The 14116-nt window shown below is 34.8% G+C and overlaps 3 protein-coding genes across 3 annotated transcripts in view; 2 read left to right on the top strand and 1 right to left on the bottom strand.

Annotated features, from left to right (window-relative positions):
• The window catches only part of LOC113779338 (disease resistance protein RPM1-like), a 104381-nt gene that overhangs the window by 10584 nt on the left and 79681 nt on the right, over nucleotides 1–14116 (top strand). The gene's annotated exons all lie outside the window — the stretch shown is intronic.
• LOC113779339 (disease resistance protein RPM1-like) overlaps nucleotides 1–14116 on the bottom strand; it is a 72823-nt gene that overhangs the window by 45768 nt on the left and 12939 nt on the right. The window lies entirely within an intron of this gene.
• On the top strand, nucleotides 4844–5719 carry LOC113779468. Its single transcript, XM_027325050.1, has one exon. The coding sequence runs from the start codon at nucleotides 4844–4846 to the stop codon at nucleotides 5717–5719; it is 876 nt and encodes a 291-aa protein (XP_027180851.1).

Raw genomic sequence — 14116 nt, 5'->3', positions numbered from 1 at the left:
AGCCCTTGGAAGTCTGCATTTTTCCATACAAGTCCCTCCTTTTTGGTAATTTTCTGCTTCAATCCCTGAAATTGGGTCCAATACCAAATATAAGTAAATATTAATAATTAAAACAATATTTGGCAAGGATAAGAGGGGAAATTAACAATAAAATTGCTAACAATTAACACCCTATCAATGTAGAACATAAGCTCAATTTTTATCTTTAATACAAGTCTCTTATAAGCTTTTTTTGCAACACTAAGGTGTTGTTTCTTAGTTTATGCCCCAAAAAACCAACAAATGTGATGCGTAACAGATCCCTCTGATGTTTCTTTTTCTCCTGGACAGCTTGCCAAACTTGTTTTTGTAGTTAACGGAGTGCTTGCCATAGGCACCTATAGTCTGGTCAATAGCTAAAAGAGATCACATCTTTGTTTAACAGAATAATTTTGCAAACCCCAAATACCATTTAAAAATAGCTCTAAAATCTCTCAACCCTAACCATGTCTACATAAAAAAAAAAAAAACTCTCAACCCTATCCAGGTATTAAAAAAAAAAAAAAACTTGTTATCTTCAGCCGTTTTGAGACAATATTTGACAGTTTTCGTGTCTTTTCCACCAAAATCTTGTGTTCTTTTTACCACATACATTGCAAAGAAGCACCAACTTCAAAATTTCATAATCTTATTCAAGTTGTGTCAATCCATGCCAATTATGTATGGGGCGCCTGCTTGAAACATGAAATAGTTCTGTAGTTGTCTTTGCCTTTGTAGTACTATGTTGTATGTTTCCGTAACAAGTATCAAACCATGCCTTACAAGAGAAAACGTACCAATGGCTCTTAATTAGGTGCTCCATCACTAAGCACTATCCTTCTGCCAAAAAGACCTTGGTTAAGTGACTTGAGACTTCAAAAATTAGAGTTTTTGGATTCTAATTCTCCTACTCGCCCCTCACTTCTTAAATTCCATTCCTCTCATACTAAAAAAAAAAACATAAAATGCTTCAAGAGTTTCAGCACAACGTTCATATTTTCACTTCTTGGTTGTCTGCAAATTGTTTAGTTACTAGATGGCTCGGTAGTGTAGCTCCATTCATCACGAATTCTAGGAACACAAAATCGAACACGATCCAATTTCTAGTATCTTGCTTCACCTTTTGTTCTTACTTTCTGTTAGTGATCAATTTGCATTAGACAAGCAAAAGCGTAAATAGTGCATTCACAAAGGCAGTGCTACATTATGTAACAGTGAGCATTTCTTTTACAGACATCAGACATGCCCTGAAAAACCATCTAAATCCCCAGCAGACTGGGGTTCCTGCACATACATGTAATTACATTTACAGAACTGGACCAAAAAAATTCCTATTACTGAAAAGGGCACTTCAGTACTCCACACATTGAGTGCTCTTATTATGTACATTTGGCAAAACTTCAGTAAGTGAAGCATCTCTCTTGCTCCACGATCAGTCTTTGCTTGAACTGATGGTGGTTCCAAGCAGGTATACTTCATAGTTTCTTCACCTCTAGCAGATTCAAAATTTAGAAAGGTAAAATTTGATGATGAGAAGGGAAGAGAAACAAGAAAATCCACAGTACACGAGCATTTCCCTTTGCTGTTCTGATGGAAAAAAAACTTCCAGCCAGCCCTTGACAATTTCCCTGTGCTATTGAGACTCACAAACTGGTTTGGAACATTGACATTGTTCTTGTTCTGGGGCATCTGATTTTGGACAGCTTTCACAGCTGCAACTCTTGCTGCGTTGGCTGCTTTGTTTGGAGCTGCTACAGCCCTCTTCACTCTTTCCTCTGCATTTGAGCTGCCTCTTTTGCAGCCCTTCGTGCTTCCTGCAAGTCATAGTAAGTCGATTTCCTTCTTATGCAGAACTAACTCACACCTATAAAGCAAGGGTAGAAGAGCAGCTGATCCTAGAAGCTAAACTATTCTGGCAGCAACTTAATGGAGCACCTAGACTTTCCACGAATAAAAACTATCGCAAGAAAACAAATGGTTAAACAAGTTGTGCAGTGAATTAGATAAACTGTACAGCACTTTCATATATATCTCTTTTCCTTTTTTTTTTTTAAACAAACTTCATATATATCTCTTTTCACTATACTGCTTTTTGAAAACATTTTTATTCATATTCCATGAATTAAAAGTAAAACCATTTTACTTTCATTTTGAAAAATCAAAGTAAAAAGGAAAGAGAAGGGAAACATGCTTTAATTACCTGAACAGCATGAAGGACTTTTGAGTTGTCAAGTGCAACGGAAGACCCACTAATAGGGATGGCAATGGGGCGGGGGATCCTTCCCCCATCCCCGCTGCATTGTCAAATAACTTTCCCCGTCCCCCGCCCCATCCCATGCCTTGAATGCTTGAAGCATTAAGAATCCCATTTTCCTGGTGGCCAGACTGTGTTTCTCCATTTCTGAAGGTATATGTACCAAAACCTTGCCTTCTTCCCTCGTGCCAGGCTCCCTCATAACGGCGGCCATTTGCAAAGTTATAGACCCCAAAACCATTCATCTTGTCTGCAAAATATTCTCCTGCATGTGTATCCCCATTTCTGCATAGTGATAAACAACAAAGGAAAAAGCTCAGGCAAAAGAAGTTGCAATAAAGAATAAGCAGAGCTTCATATCAAATATTCTACTGACATGCTATCATCAATACAGGAAAGAAAGGTGATAATATGCTTCACCTTCATACAAATTCTTTTCCTTAAGATAAACAAATTGAAACAAAAGGCAGTCTGATGGAATTAAGTTCAAAGCCACTCCTTACTCCTTGGAGTCGAGAAAGTAGAACCATGGTAATCAAAGCAAATTGAGTGTACTGTATTTTCTTAAGTTTAGGAACTTTCAGTTTCTCTTTTTGCAATCTCTGGTCCCATAATACATTTATAAGTTTTGACAGAAGTTCGATGCTCTACTCTGCCCAATCAACTCAACTAGCAAGCTTTCTCTCCGGCTGAATATCTCTAACCCACTTGATCTTTCAAATTTTCAGCTTTTCAATTTAGTTTCTAGTTGTAGTTTCAATTGCTGCAGTGGACCACTTAACAAAGACAGATTGCTAAGCCTCACGATTTGCTTTCAAGTTATGGGAGGATATGCTACAACCTTTAGCCTAACATGAAATCAAAACGAAACTATCAGTCAGTCCTTGCATCCCACAAAGATGGTTTAAAGTTGACTTTCATGCATTAGTATTAGAAGTTTTCCTTCTTAGAAAAACTTGTTATGCCTAAGCAATAAAGGTATAGAACATAACTTCTTCAACCAAAGAAATTGAAAATTTTAAACCAATGATTTTAATGAAAAGTGTCACCCACTAAACTCTCAATTTGATCAACATCTGCTCTTTATTATTTCAAACTTGTTCATAGTAATTAATAATTACTATCCATTTGGCTTTAAGAATTGTTTGCCAAGTCCAAGATCCAAAAGTAAAATAGGCAGAATAATATTTCCATTCAAGAAATAATACAGTTTGAGTACAAACCATTTGCTTGAGATAAAAAGCAGCCGTGGACAGGAAACTTCAGTAAAATGATACATTATTTTCTAATGATTAAAATCCTCTTCAATCATGAGAGCCAACAAAGAATTAATCTTAATTTCCTGGCTTTAATTGCAGGTTGACACTCAGTAGATGCTAAGATTGTGGGACAACAAAGTCATTGATATATGGAGAGCTACAAGATCCAAATTGGGTTTACATATTATCTCTCACTAAATTGGGTTTACGTATAGATACTAGATTTGCAGATATATGGCGTTACGGATTTAAGGACATATTATCTTTCTTTCTTTTTGTATTTTTAAGTAAATCAAGAAATTGCACTTCATTTTCAGAAAAAAAAATCGCCATTTGCTATCAATTATTAAGATGATTTCCTTAAATAGAAGGCAATTCGGTCATTCAAAAATGAAAAAAGGGAACGGTCAAAATACAAAATGGGGCAAGAGAAGTGAGAAGGCAAGAGCAAGAACTTGGATATAAAGTTGGCAATCAGGAACAGTAGCACCACCAGTGCTAAAAATCACGGGTTTCTTTTGTGTTTTAGTGCCGGGAATGGTCATTGTTTAGCCAAACTTTTCTACGACCTTTCAGGTGACAAATTGACCAGCAACACGTTCAGATAGGTTTGCACAAGCAGAAGTGAGGACAAATTGGGATTTGTTATGAAATAATGATAAGATGTGGATGTCCGTTGATATTCTCTAGATGTGGCTGTCCGTTGATATTCTCAAGAAGAATTACAAGATGAAGATGTCCGTTTGTATTCTCAAGATATTAGTCACATGTATTCTCCCTAGATTCATTGGTACATTGGATGAACTCATTTATGGATGTACTTGAAGTACTAAATTCATGTATTTGTATTTAATAGGGTTCATGTACCTTTGATCTTGAATCACCTATATATAGGGGTGTATCCTACTTCATTTGTAACCTTGGAAACCTGGAAACTCTGAAGTACTTTAATCAGTGAATAGAATAATACTCTCTCTCTCTCTGCTTCTTACTCTACTATTCCAATCCCTACATTAGTTGTTTATTTTATTAGTTTCACAACACGTTATCAGCACGAGTCTCTACCTTGAGTTAAGGAAAAGCACGAGTCTCTAATTTGAGTGAAGGAAAGGCGCGAGGCAAAAGTGAAGCACGAGACGTGTCAAGGTTCTGCCCGAACAACTTTTGACTACTTATCAAGGTAAAATTCTTTCCTACGTATCTATTACATATTCTTATGACTAATCTCACAAAACAAGAGTTCATACCTCTTGATATTTCTGGAAAAAATTATTTATCGTGGGTTTTAGATGTTGAAATTCATCTTGAGACAATGGGTCTTGGTAATACTATTGTTGATGAGAATGATGCCTCAAACCAAGACCGTGCTAAGGCCATGATTTTCCTTCGTCGTCATTTAGATGAACGATTAAAAGTAGAGTATCTTACTGTCAAAGATCCTCTTGTCCTTTGGCGAGATTTGAAAGAAAGATTTGACCACCTGAAGTTGGTCGTTCTTCCAAAGGCCCGATATGATTGGCTCCACTTACGACTACAAGATTTCAAATCTGTCAATGAATATAATTCAGCTATGTTCAGAATTACTTCTCAATTATCATTGTGTGGCGAAAAGGTCACTGATGAAAATATGTTAGAGAAAATATTCTCTACTTTTCATGTCTCTAATATGCTCCTGCAGCAGCAATATAGAGAGAGAGGATTTAAAAAATATTCTGAACTTATTGCATGTCTTCTGTTGGCTGAACAAAATAATGAATTATTGCTGAAAAATCATGAGTCCCGACCAACTGGTGCAAGTCCATTCCCTGAAGCGAATGGGACTCAATTTCAAAATTCTGGTCGAGGTCGTGGACGTGGCCGTAGAGGTGGCCGTGGAAGAAGCCGTGGACGTGGCCGTGGCCGTGGACGTGATCATAGTAGATTTGTGCCTCGTGAAAATTATAGCCGTGGCAAGCAACAAAATATTTCTCAAGAGAGAGAAAATGACTACGATCCGAAAGAAGGAGAAAAGAAAGTTTATGAAGAAAAATGCTACCGATGTGGTATGGAAGGTCACTGGTCCCGTACCTGTCGTACGGCTGAACATCTTGTTGACCTCTATCAAGCATCATTGAAAAAGAAGGACAAAGATGTCGAGACAAATTTTATCGACCAAAAGATGCTTATGATGATGATGATGCTGACATGACACACCTGGATATTGCCGATTTCTTTGAGCATCCTGAAGATGCAAAATGATCATATATTTAATATTTGTCTAGATGTTTGATATGTTGTTAGTCTTGCAGGATTGTCAATTACTTTGGTATGTTGTTTGATATGTTGTTAGTTTTAATTTACTTTGCATATGTCTATTCTCGTATCTTTTATCAATATTTAGTTTCATTTATTTTCTTCCTGAAGAAGAAATGGATGCCAAATGTTTGGGATCAAATAATGGTGATGATAACATTTGTCTCGTTAATAGTGCTTCTGCGCACACTATATTGACAAATAAAAGATATTTTTCTTCTTTGGAATGGGAGAGACAAATTTAATACCATCAGTGGTAGTGCAAAATTAATTGAGGGCTCTGGAAGAGTCACTCTATTTTTCCTGAAGGAACCAAAATTGTCGTAAATAATGCACTACTCTCTCCCAACACTCGAAGAAATTTATTAAAGATATCCGTCGAGATGGATATCAAATTGAGACACTGAATGAGATAATAATAAAAATCAAGTCAGATGAAAGTTGATTATATCATATTAATCATTCGAGGGTGTAATGGTTATCGATATAGTTATCTTTATTCTCATTTGATTTATAATCATCACATGCAGTAAACCAGAAGTTTACTGATCCCAATGAATATATGATTTGGCAAAAGTGAGAATATTTGAATGTCGACAAGTATTTATACATACCCCCTTTATATTATACATGGCTCCAAAAGAAATTTATGTCGAATGCATGATGATCTATTGATGAGTGATCTATCCCGACATTAGGGGGAGGAAAAGATCAACCGAAAGGAAATCATCTGAACAATTGGATTTCCTCGATCCTCATACAAAACAATGTGAACTAGAAGTTCAAGAAATTCTTCATTTGAAGAAAATTATATTTATCGACTCCAGAAGAGTTATTAAATCAACTATTCCTGCAGGAAATACTCTGGTTAAAATTGATGTCCCTGAAGGACATGTACAAGTGCTACAAATAAAGGCCGGCCTACCTATATAAGGTATACATTGATTTCAAATATCTCCGGAGATTAAATAAATGTCATGACAAAATTTAACCTCCTGAAGAGGTCGCTCCTGAAGAGCCAGCTCCCGAAGAGCCAGCTCCTGAAGAGAATGAAATTATAGAAAAGTTAATTGGAGCCTAATGAAATGTAGCACTTGATATTATAGAAGTTGATGAGGATCATGAATCTAGATCAGTTGATGAATGTCGGCATAGAAATGATTGACCAAAATGAAAAGGCCAATACAATCTGAATTAGATTCACTGGCTAAAAGAAATGTTTTTGGGCCTGTAGTCCAAACGCCTGAAGGTGTCAAGCCAGTTGGATATAAATGGATTTTTGTGAGAAAAAGGAATGAAAAGAATGAAATAGTGAGATATAAAACAAGACTTGTAGCCCAAGGCTTTTCACAAAGGTCTGGATTTGATTATGATGAAACGTATTCACCTGTAATGGATACGATCACATTTAGGTATCTTGTGAGTATTGCAGTGCATGAAAAACTTGATATGCGTCTGATGGACGTTGTCACTGCTTATTTGTATAAGAATCTTGACAATAATATTTACATGAGAATCCCTGAAGGATTCAATATGCCTGAAGCATGTAAATCAAATCCTAGAGATATGTATTCTATTAGAATACAAAAGTCTTTGTATGGGCTCAAGCAATCTGGACGTATGTGGTATAACCGCCTCAATGAATGCTTAACTAAAATGACCCAATATGTCCATGTGTTTTTATCAAGAGAAATGGGTCAAATTTTGTGATTATTGCGATATATGTTGATGATCTCAATTTGATTGGAACTCCTGAAGAGATCCAAAAGGCTGTCGAATATTTGAAGAAAGAATTTGAGATCAAAGATTTTGGAAAGACAAAATTCTGTCTTGGTTTACAAATTGAGCATTTAGAAGGTGGAATTTTTGTTCACCAAACTACTTATACCCAGAAGGTATTAAAGCGATTCTGTATGGATAAAGCACATACATTAAGTACCCCAATGGTCGTCAGATCATTGGATCCTAATAAGGATCCCTTTAGGCCACAAGAGGAACATGAAGAGATACTTGGTCCTGAAGTACCATATCTCAGTGCATTTGGTGCGCTTATTATCTTGCTAATTGTACAAGACCAGATATATCATTTGCTGTGAATTTATTAGCAAGATTTAATTCCTCGCCTACAAGACGACGTTGGAATGAAGAATGGTGAGATTGATGTGCTACAAATCCGATCGGATAATAATTTGGCAGATTTGTTTACCAAGGCTTTGCTGACTGCTACGTTTGGGAAACTGGTGAAGAATATTGGTATGCGTCGGCTAAAAGATCTCATATAATGTTTGCATCAGGGGGAGAATTTATTACACAAGAATAGTGTACTCTTTTTCCTTCACTAGGGTTTTTATCCCACTGGGTTTTTCCCTAGTAAGGTTTTAACGAGGCATATTCTTTGTGTCATGGACATCCAAGGGGGAGTGTTATGAAATAATGATAAGATGTGGATGTCCGTTGATATTCTCTAGATGTGGCTGTCCGTTGATATTCTCAAGAAGGATTACAAGATGAAGATGTCCGTTTGCATTCTCAAGATGATAGTCACATGTATTCTCCCTAGATTCATTGGTACATTGGATGAACTCATTTATGGATGTACTTGAAGTACTAAATTCATGTATTTGTATTTAATAGGGTTCATGTACCTTTGATCTTGGATCACCTATATATAGGGGTGTATCCTACTTCATTTGTAACCTTGGAAACCTGGAAACTCTGAAGTACTTTAATCAGTGAATAGAATAATACTTTCTCTCTCTCTGCTTCTTACTCTACTATTGCAATCCCTACATTAGTTGTTTATTTTATTAGTTTCACAACACTTACAATTAAAGTGCAATTGTTCACTTATCTTCTTTTTTGGTAAAGAGCGGGAGGGTGGATACACAGGTGAGAGCCAAAACCCCATTTTCTAGAAATAGGAAATAAATGACTTTATTCATTCAATAAGAAGTAGGTCTAGAATTACAAGAGAACTATCTAAATATATAGTGTTCAATGCATTACTTATCATTCGGCACGTTTAAAAGTCTATACATACACATTATGCTTTTTTTTTATAATGTTAATTTCCCTTTTCTACTATCAAAATAGAAATCTAAAGTTTGAAATAGAAATAAACAGCTGTAGCGATTTATTTTCGTCCTATGACCAACATTGCACAATATTATTCTCAAATACGATTTTGTAAAGGGAAAAGTGCACCATAGGTCAACAAACTTTTCCAAAATCTCTTATCTCAAATATGTTGTATACCCTTTCTTTTAATCCTGTGAATGTGAACTCAATCCTAATCAAATTTTACACAAAAAAAAAAAAAACTACATATCATTTCTTTTTTCCCCCTTTTTATTATACTCAGTTTTTCTTTTGGCAAAACCCCAAGTTGGGGGAGGGAACTCAGTTATATAAACATAGTTATACATATTTTAAAATTCATAGTAAAAGTTCACATGAAGTATATACTGTTAAAATTCGTGTGTAATATTTCCTATGAAGCGTACAAATTCACTCAAAAAGATGGGTTATAAAAACAAACATTAAATGTGCATTTTCATATTCTTTCATGAGTATACGTGATTTTTTTTTTAATTTGAACCACTGATTTTGTGCATATAATCTTAATTTTATTAGTCTATGAACATTAGGTGGTTGGCCTATGCTTCTACTCTCACGATGTGCTGATAAAAAGTTGAATATGCTGTGACCGATGATGTTTCAACTCTACCTCTCTCAGCACATGTTTTCTAATTTTAAAAACTTAATTGATATATCAAGTAAAGATTTTCTTTTTTCTTTTTTTTCCTGACTTTCTGAACAAGGTTGGACGTGAAGAAAGAAGTGGGAATGAAATTATTGGAGATGAATAAAATTAAATGCTCATCATAAGACAATTGAGGTAACCTTTAACTACTGAGCCAAATCCCATCACCACCATCTTATCATGTCTAATTAGTCTTTTAGTTCCTTGTAATGTTTAACAAAAAAAAGGAACCAAATGGGAGTATGGAATCTGTCCTTTTGCAGGCATAATTAATTTGTGGGAAAATCTTGCTACATATCTGCAAGGACTAAATAAAGATTGACTATAGGAAGCGAGAATGTATCCTTGCAAAGAAGATTTTTATGTAGGGATACGAAAAAGAGAAATTTGAAACATATAGTTGGATTGGTTTTTCCTGAGTTTAAAGAGTCACAGGCTAAAAAAGTAGTAGTAGTTCAATTTTTTTTCCAATCCTAGTTCAAAGCCATAATTAACAATTGTACAGTCATAATTTGGATTCAAATGTGATAAGGTGCATTATTCGAGCTACTGTAAGTGAAACAAAAGAAGAAACAAAGTCAAAAAATTTTCCTAGTGATCAATAGTGCCGTTGGTTCCTAGAAATAACATAGAAAAAAAAAGATAGAGAGACACTATCGATATTATAAAGTTCTCTTGATGTTTGTCATTTTTATATGGTAACTTATTATAGACGAACTGTTAAAGCCATGTGATAAAGTTAAGAAAGAAATTACACTAACGTGTTTCATTCCAAAGCTAATTGTATTGTTAGAAATTACATTAACATGATTCATTTGAAATCTAATTCTATTTCATAATTCAAAAGAAATTTTGATGCAATAAAACTTCTTTTTTGAACATGAGACCTTGATTATGACAATACATGAATACCCTCAATGATATATTAGAAAGTGCATTCAAATTTAGGGACACATAGTCCTAATTATTTTGTAAGAAGGGTAATCTTGAAAAGAAATAACTCGAACACTCAACCATCAATACAAACTCACTCTTTTAGCAAAGATATAGATACGGATATTGATGAATCTTTGTAATTAACAAGGTACACCATGTTGACCAATAAAAGTCAATGGTGGTGGGTAGAAAAGCTGTCATCAATGTGCACCATGTTGAAGGTAACTATAATATAGATATAAATATTTGTAATTAACAAGGTACACCATGTTGTTTACGTATGTAAGCGAGGCAAGCCACTATCGAGTAGCTCGCGAGTAGCTCGGTCAACGACTTGACTTGAATTCGGTCAAATCGAGTTCAGGCCAAGTCTCGAGCTACTCGAATATACTTTCGAATTCGAGTCAGGAATTTGCAGCTTGTGGCTCGACGAGCTACTCGTCGAGCCGGATATATTTAATTAATATATATAATTTAAATAATATATATATATTATAATTACCTAATGACCGTTATGGGTATAATTTATACTGAATTTACAAGTATACATTTTCCAAGTCGAATCAAAAAGCTTTATTAGACTCGACTTGATAAAGATTGAGTGTTATCGAATAGAGTCTCGAGTTTAAAAGAATTTCCTCGAATCAAACCTCGAGTTGCGATTTTTAGGCTCGATTCGAGCTTGAATCTAGTTACATATAAGTCGAGTCGAGCTCGAGTTTAGGACAAAGGAGCTAGAAACCAAAATGAAATGGAGGAGATCAGTAAATTAATCACAAGATGCCCTGAACTTACGAGGACGCCAATTAGTGCAATAATACACCATATTTTATAGATGGGAATCTGCAAGTGGTGGAGTTGGGTAAGACTCTGCCGATGGAATTGTGGGGTTCCAGGCTTCAAAATAATGCAAAGATGCCAATCATGACTTGGAGCCAGCTCATTCCAGTTGCGATAGTAAAATGCTGTACTCTGCTAGTCTCATCCAGTCATTTGCAATATGATTGTTAGTGTGAACGCACATGATTGGAACGAGCATTAGTTTATTTATTATGTAGAAAAAGTGATCTTGTTAAATCAGCACACCTCTAATCATTTACCTACGGTTATATGAGGGCAAAACTCGAATCACATACATTAATACTAACAATAATGATCTACAATACTAAACAAGATATATCACGGGGTATGTGTTATAATCTTGTGTTTCGCTTTCTTCTATTATTACCTGATTTTTCTTTCTTTCACCATCCCTACTTTTTATCACACACCATCTCTCTAAATAATAAGTCATTTAGATATATCGTGATTTTCCTGTCATTTTTTTTATAGCAATACTCTGGTTTTAAATAGGAATCTCCAAAAATTTTTGAGTAGGATAGAGTATTGTACATCAATTTGTTATTTATATGGTACTACAAGTATTCAAAACTCGAAAGGAGATCTTGAAGGGGCAAAAAAAAAAAAAAAAGGAAGACCTCATGACTCATGAGGTCAGTTCAGGTTTCTCAATTATTCTATCAAGGGTACAGGAGAGCAGCCAAAATTGGAAAAGAATAGAAAATTGTGAATGAAACCCATAGAGAAACCGAGAAATCTATAAATGACCCTCAAATTGCAATGCTTTTTTGGCTAAAATGAGGTTGTACTTTATTACTCTTATTATTATGTTTTTCTTTTGGTCAAATGGTGTCGTACTCAAATAGAGAGGAATTTGTCAAGAAATATAAGGGTTCAAATCTTATCTAGAAACCAACTTCCTTGATTTCAAAGAAGGAAGTTGATTAGAGATCCCCTCTTCATATTCTGGTTTTTAACGCAGTGGAACTTAAAGATTTGATAACCCTTACATTAATAAAGAAAAAAAAAGCCAACCAATCGTTCTTGATTGCCCACATGTTGCTAAATCTTATCGTCAGCATCGGTTCTTGGTTGCCTGCATAATTCTCATCTTTTAATTTTGCAATTAATTACACCAGCTGGAAATGAATACAAGTTCCACTTCACTGCTAAAAAAGATTATTAGCAGAAGTAAAATTTATTAGCAAAAGTTATTTATAGCCCATGATCCCATGTGCAATATTGCAATGCAACATTGGCAATTGGCTAGGCGAGAAGACGGAAGAGATAGAGAAATAGATTGGGAAGAACCAGAATCCCCATTTTCTAGAATGAGAAATAGATATTTTTGTCATTCAGTTATATCAGATTGATTAATTAGAGTTACCAAGGGTACATTTGGCATCTAGAATAAAAGTTTTGAGAACTTATTTCACATATAAGTACTAAAATACTAGTAATTAAGAATGCAAACATGTAAAGGGTTTTTTCCACAACTCTGCCACCAAACATGTAAAGGGTTTGTCTATTTGCTGAAAAAAGGTCTATTTGGAATTTTTTTTTAAAAAAAAAACCCCAAAAGGTTTGTGGTCGGAGTTGACGCCCTTAGGAAAGCGGAGATTATGACAAGAAATTGCAAGAATAAATGCTTATTAACAAATACCATAGGATTTCGAAAGTAGTGGGATATGACAAAACAAGAGAGTGGCATGTAATTAATTTGGACGGACCGGTAGTATTCCCGTTTTGTAATTAATCCTTGTAAAATCAAGTGTTTAATATTTATAAAATATTATCCTTTGTTGGAAAAAGAAAAAACAAGAGAGTGGCACATAATTAATTTGGACGGATATGGCAATAATGCTTCCATTTTAAATCAAAACGTGTCCCCTATTTGACTTGAATCTATTTTTTAAGAAAAAAAAATTTACATTAGTAGTGTAAAACCAAAAGCATATATTTAAGAAACGTATATAGATTAACAGAGACGACAGTCACTTGTAATGGACCGAGTGATGCATGCTGTTAACAAGAAAAAAATAATAATTTTATTTTCCTTTCGTTTCCTTTTTTTCCCTATTATTTTGCAATTTTCTTTTTTTGAGATCTGAGGAAAACTGAAAAAAAGAACAGGTTAGATAATATTGAGCAGAAAAAAGCATTGAGACATCGTCTGAGAGTACAGTATCAATCTTGAGATATTTATTCTTAATTAAGGTAATCAACTATGCGTTTAAATAATCACATTTGCTTACATCTCAATATAAAATATCAGATAAATTGTTTTTCCTCTCATAATTTTAGGCCCTAAAACTAGTAGGGTTTTGTTAAAAAATCAGGGAAAAAAAAAAAAGAAAAAGGGAAAGAGCTCCTTCATCAGTGTGTACTTAACATTAATTGGCTTGCCTTTTTTCTGTTTTGTAAATGGAACATGTCTAATAATTTGATGACATTAGTGGCAGAGTTGTCAAAAAAAGGATCGAGTTGGTGCAGGTGCAGCTTATGATGCAGACTAGGCGGGGCTGTCAACGGTCCGGGTCTAGACCCGGATCCGGATCGGATCCATCAAATTTATCCGGGTATGGGTAGGGATTTAATTCCGTTACCCGGATCCGAATCCGTTTTGCCAAACAAAAAACGGGTTGGATACGGAATATAGTATTCCGACCCGTATTGGACCCGGATTCGGATATAAATGGATTAATAATTTAAAATATATATTTATTAATATAATTTGATTAAGATGATGTATTT

This window comes from Coffea eugenioides, chromosome 8 (genome assembly GCF_003713205.1).
Source record: "Coffea eugenioides isolate CCC68of chromosome 8, Ceug_1.0, whole genome shotgun sequence".
Lineage (NCBI taxonomy): Eukaryota > Viridiplantae > Streptophyta > Magnoliopsida > Gentianales > Rubiaceae > Coffea > Coffea eugenioides.
Note: the sequence above shows the minus strand (reverse complement) of the source record. Positions and strands in the feature narration are given on the sequence as shown.

Bases quoted from the DNA above. Each gene is read 5' to 3' on its own strand.
- LOC113779468 (XM_027325050.1), top strand. From the start codon at position 4,844: ATGGGTCTTGGTAATACTATTGTTGATGAGAATGATGCCTCAAACCAA.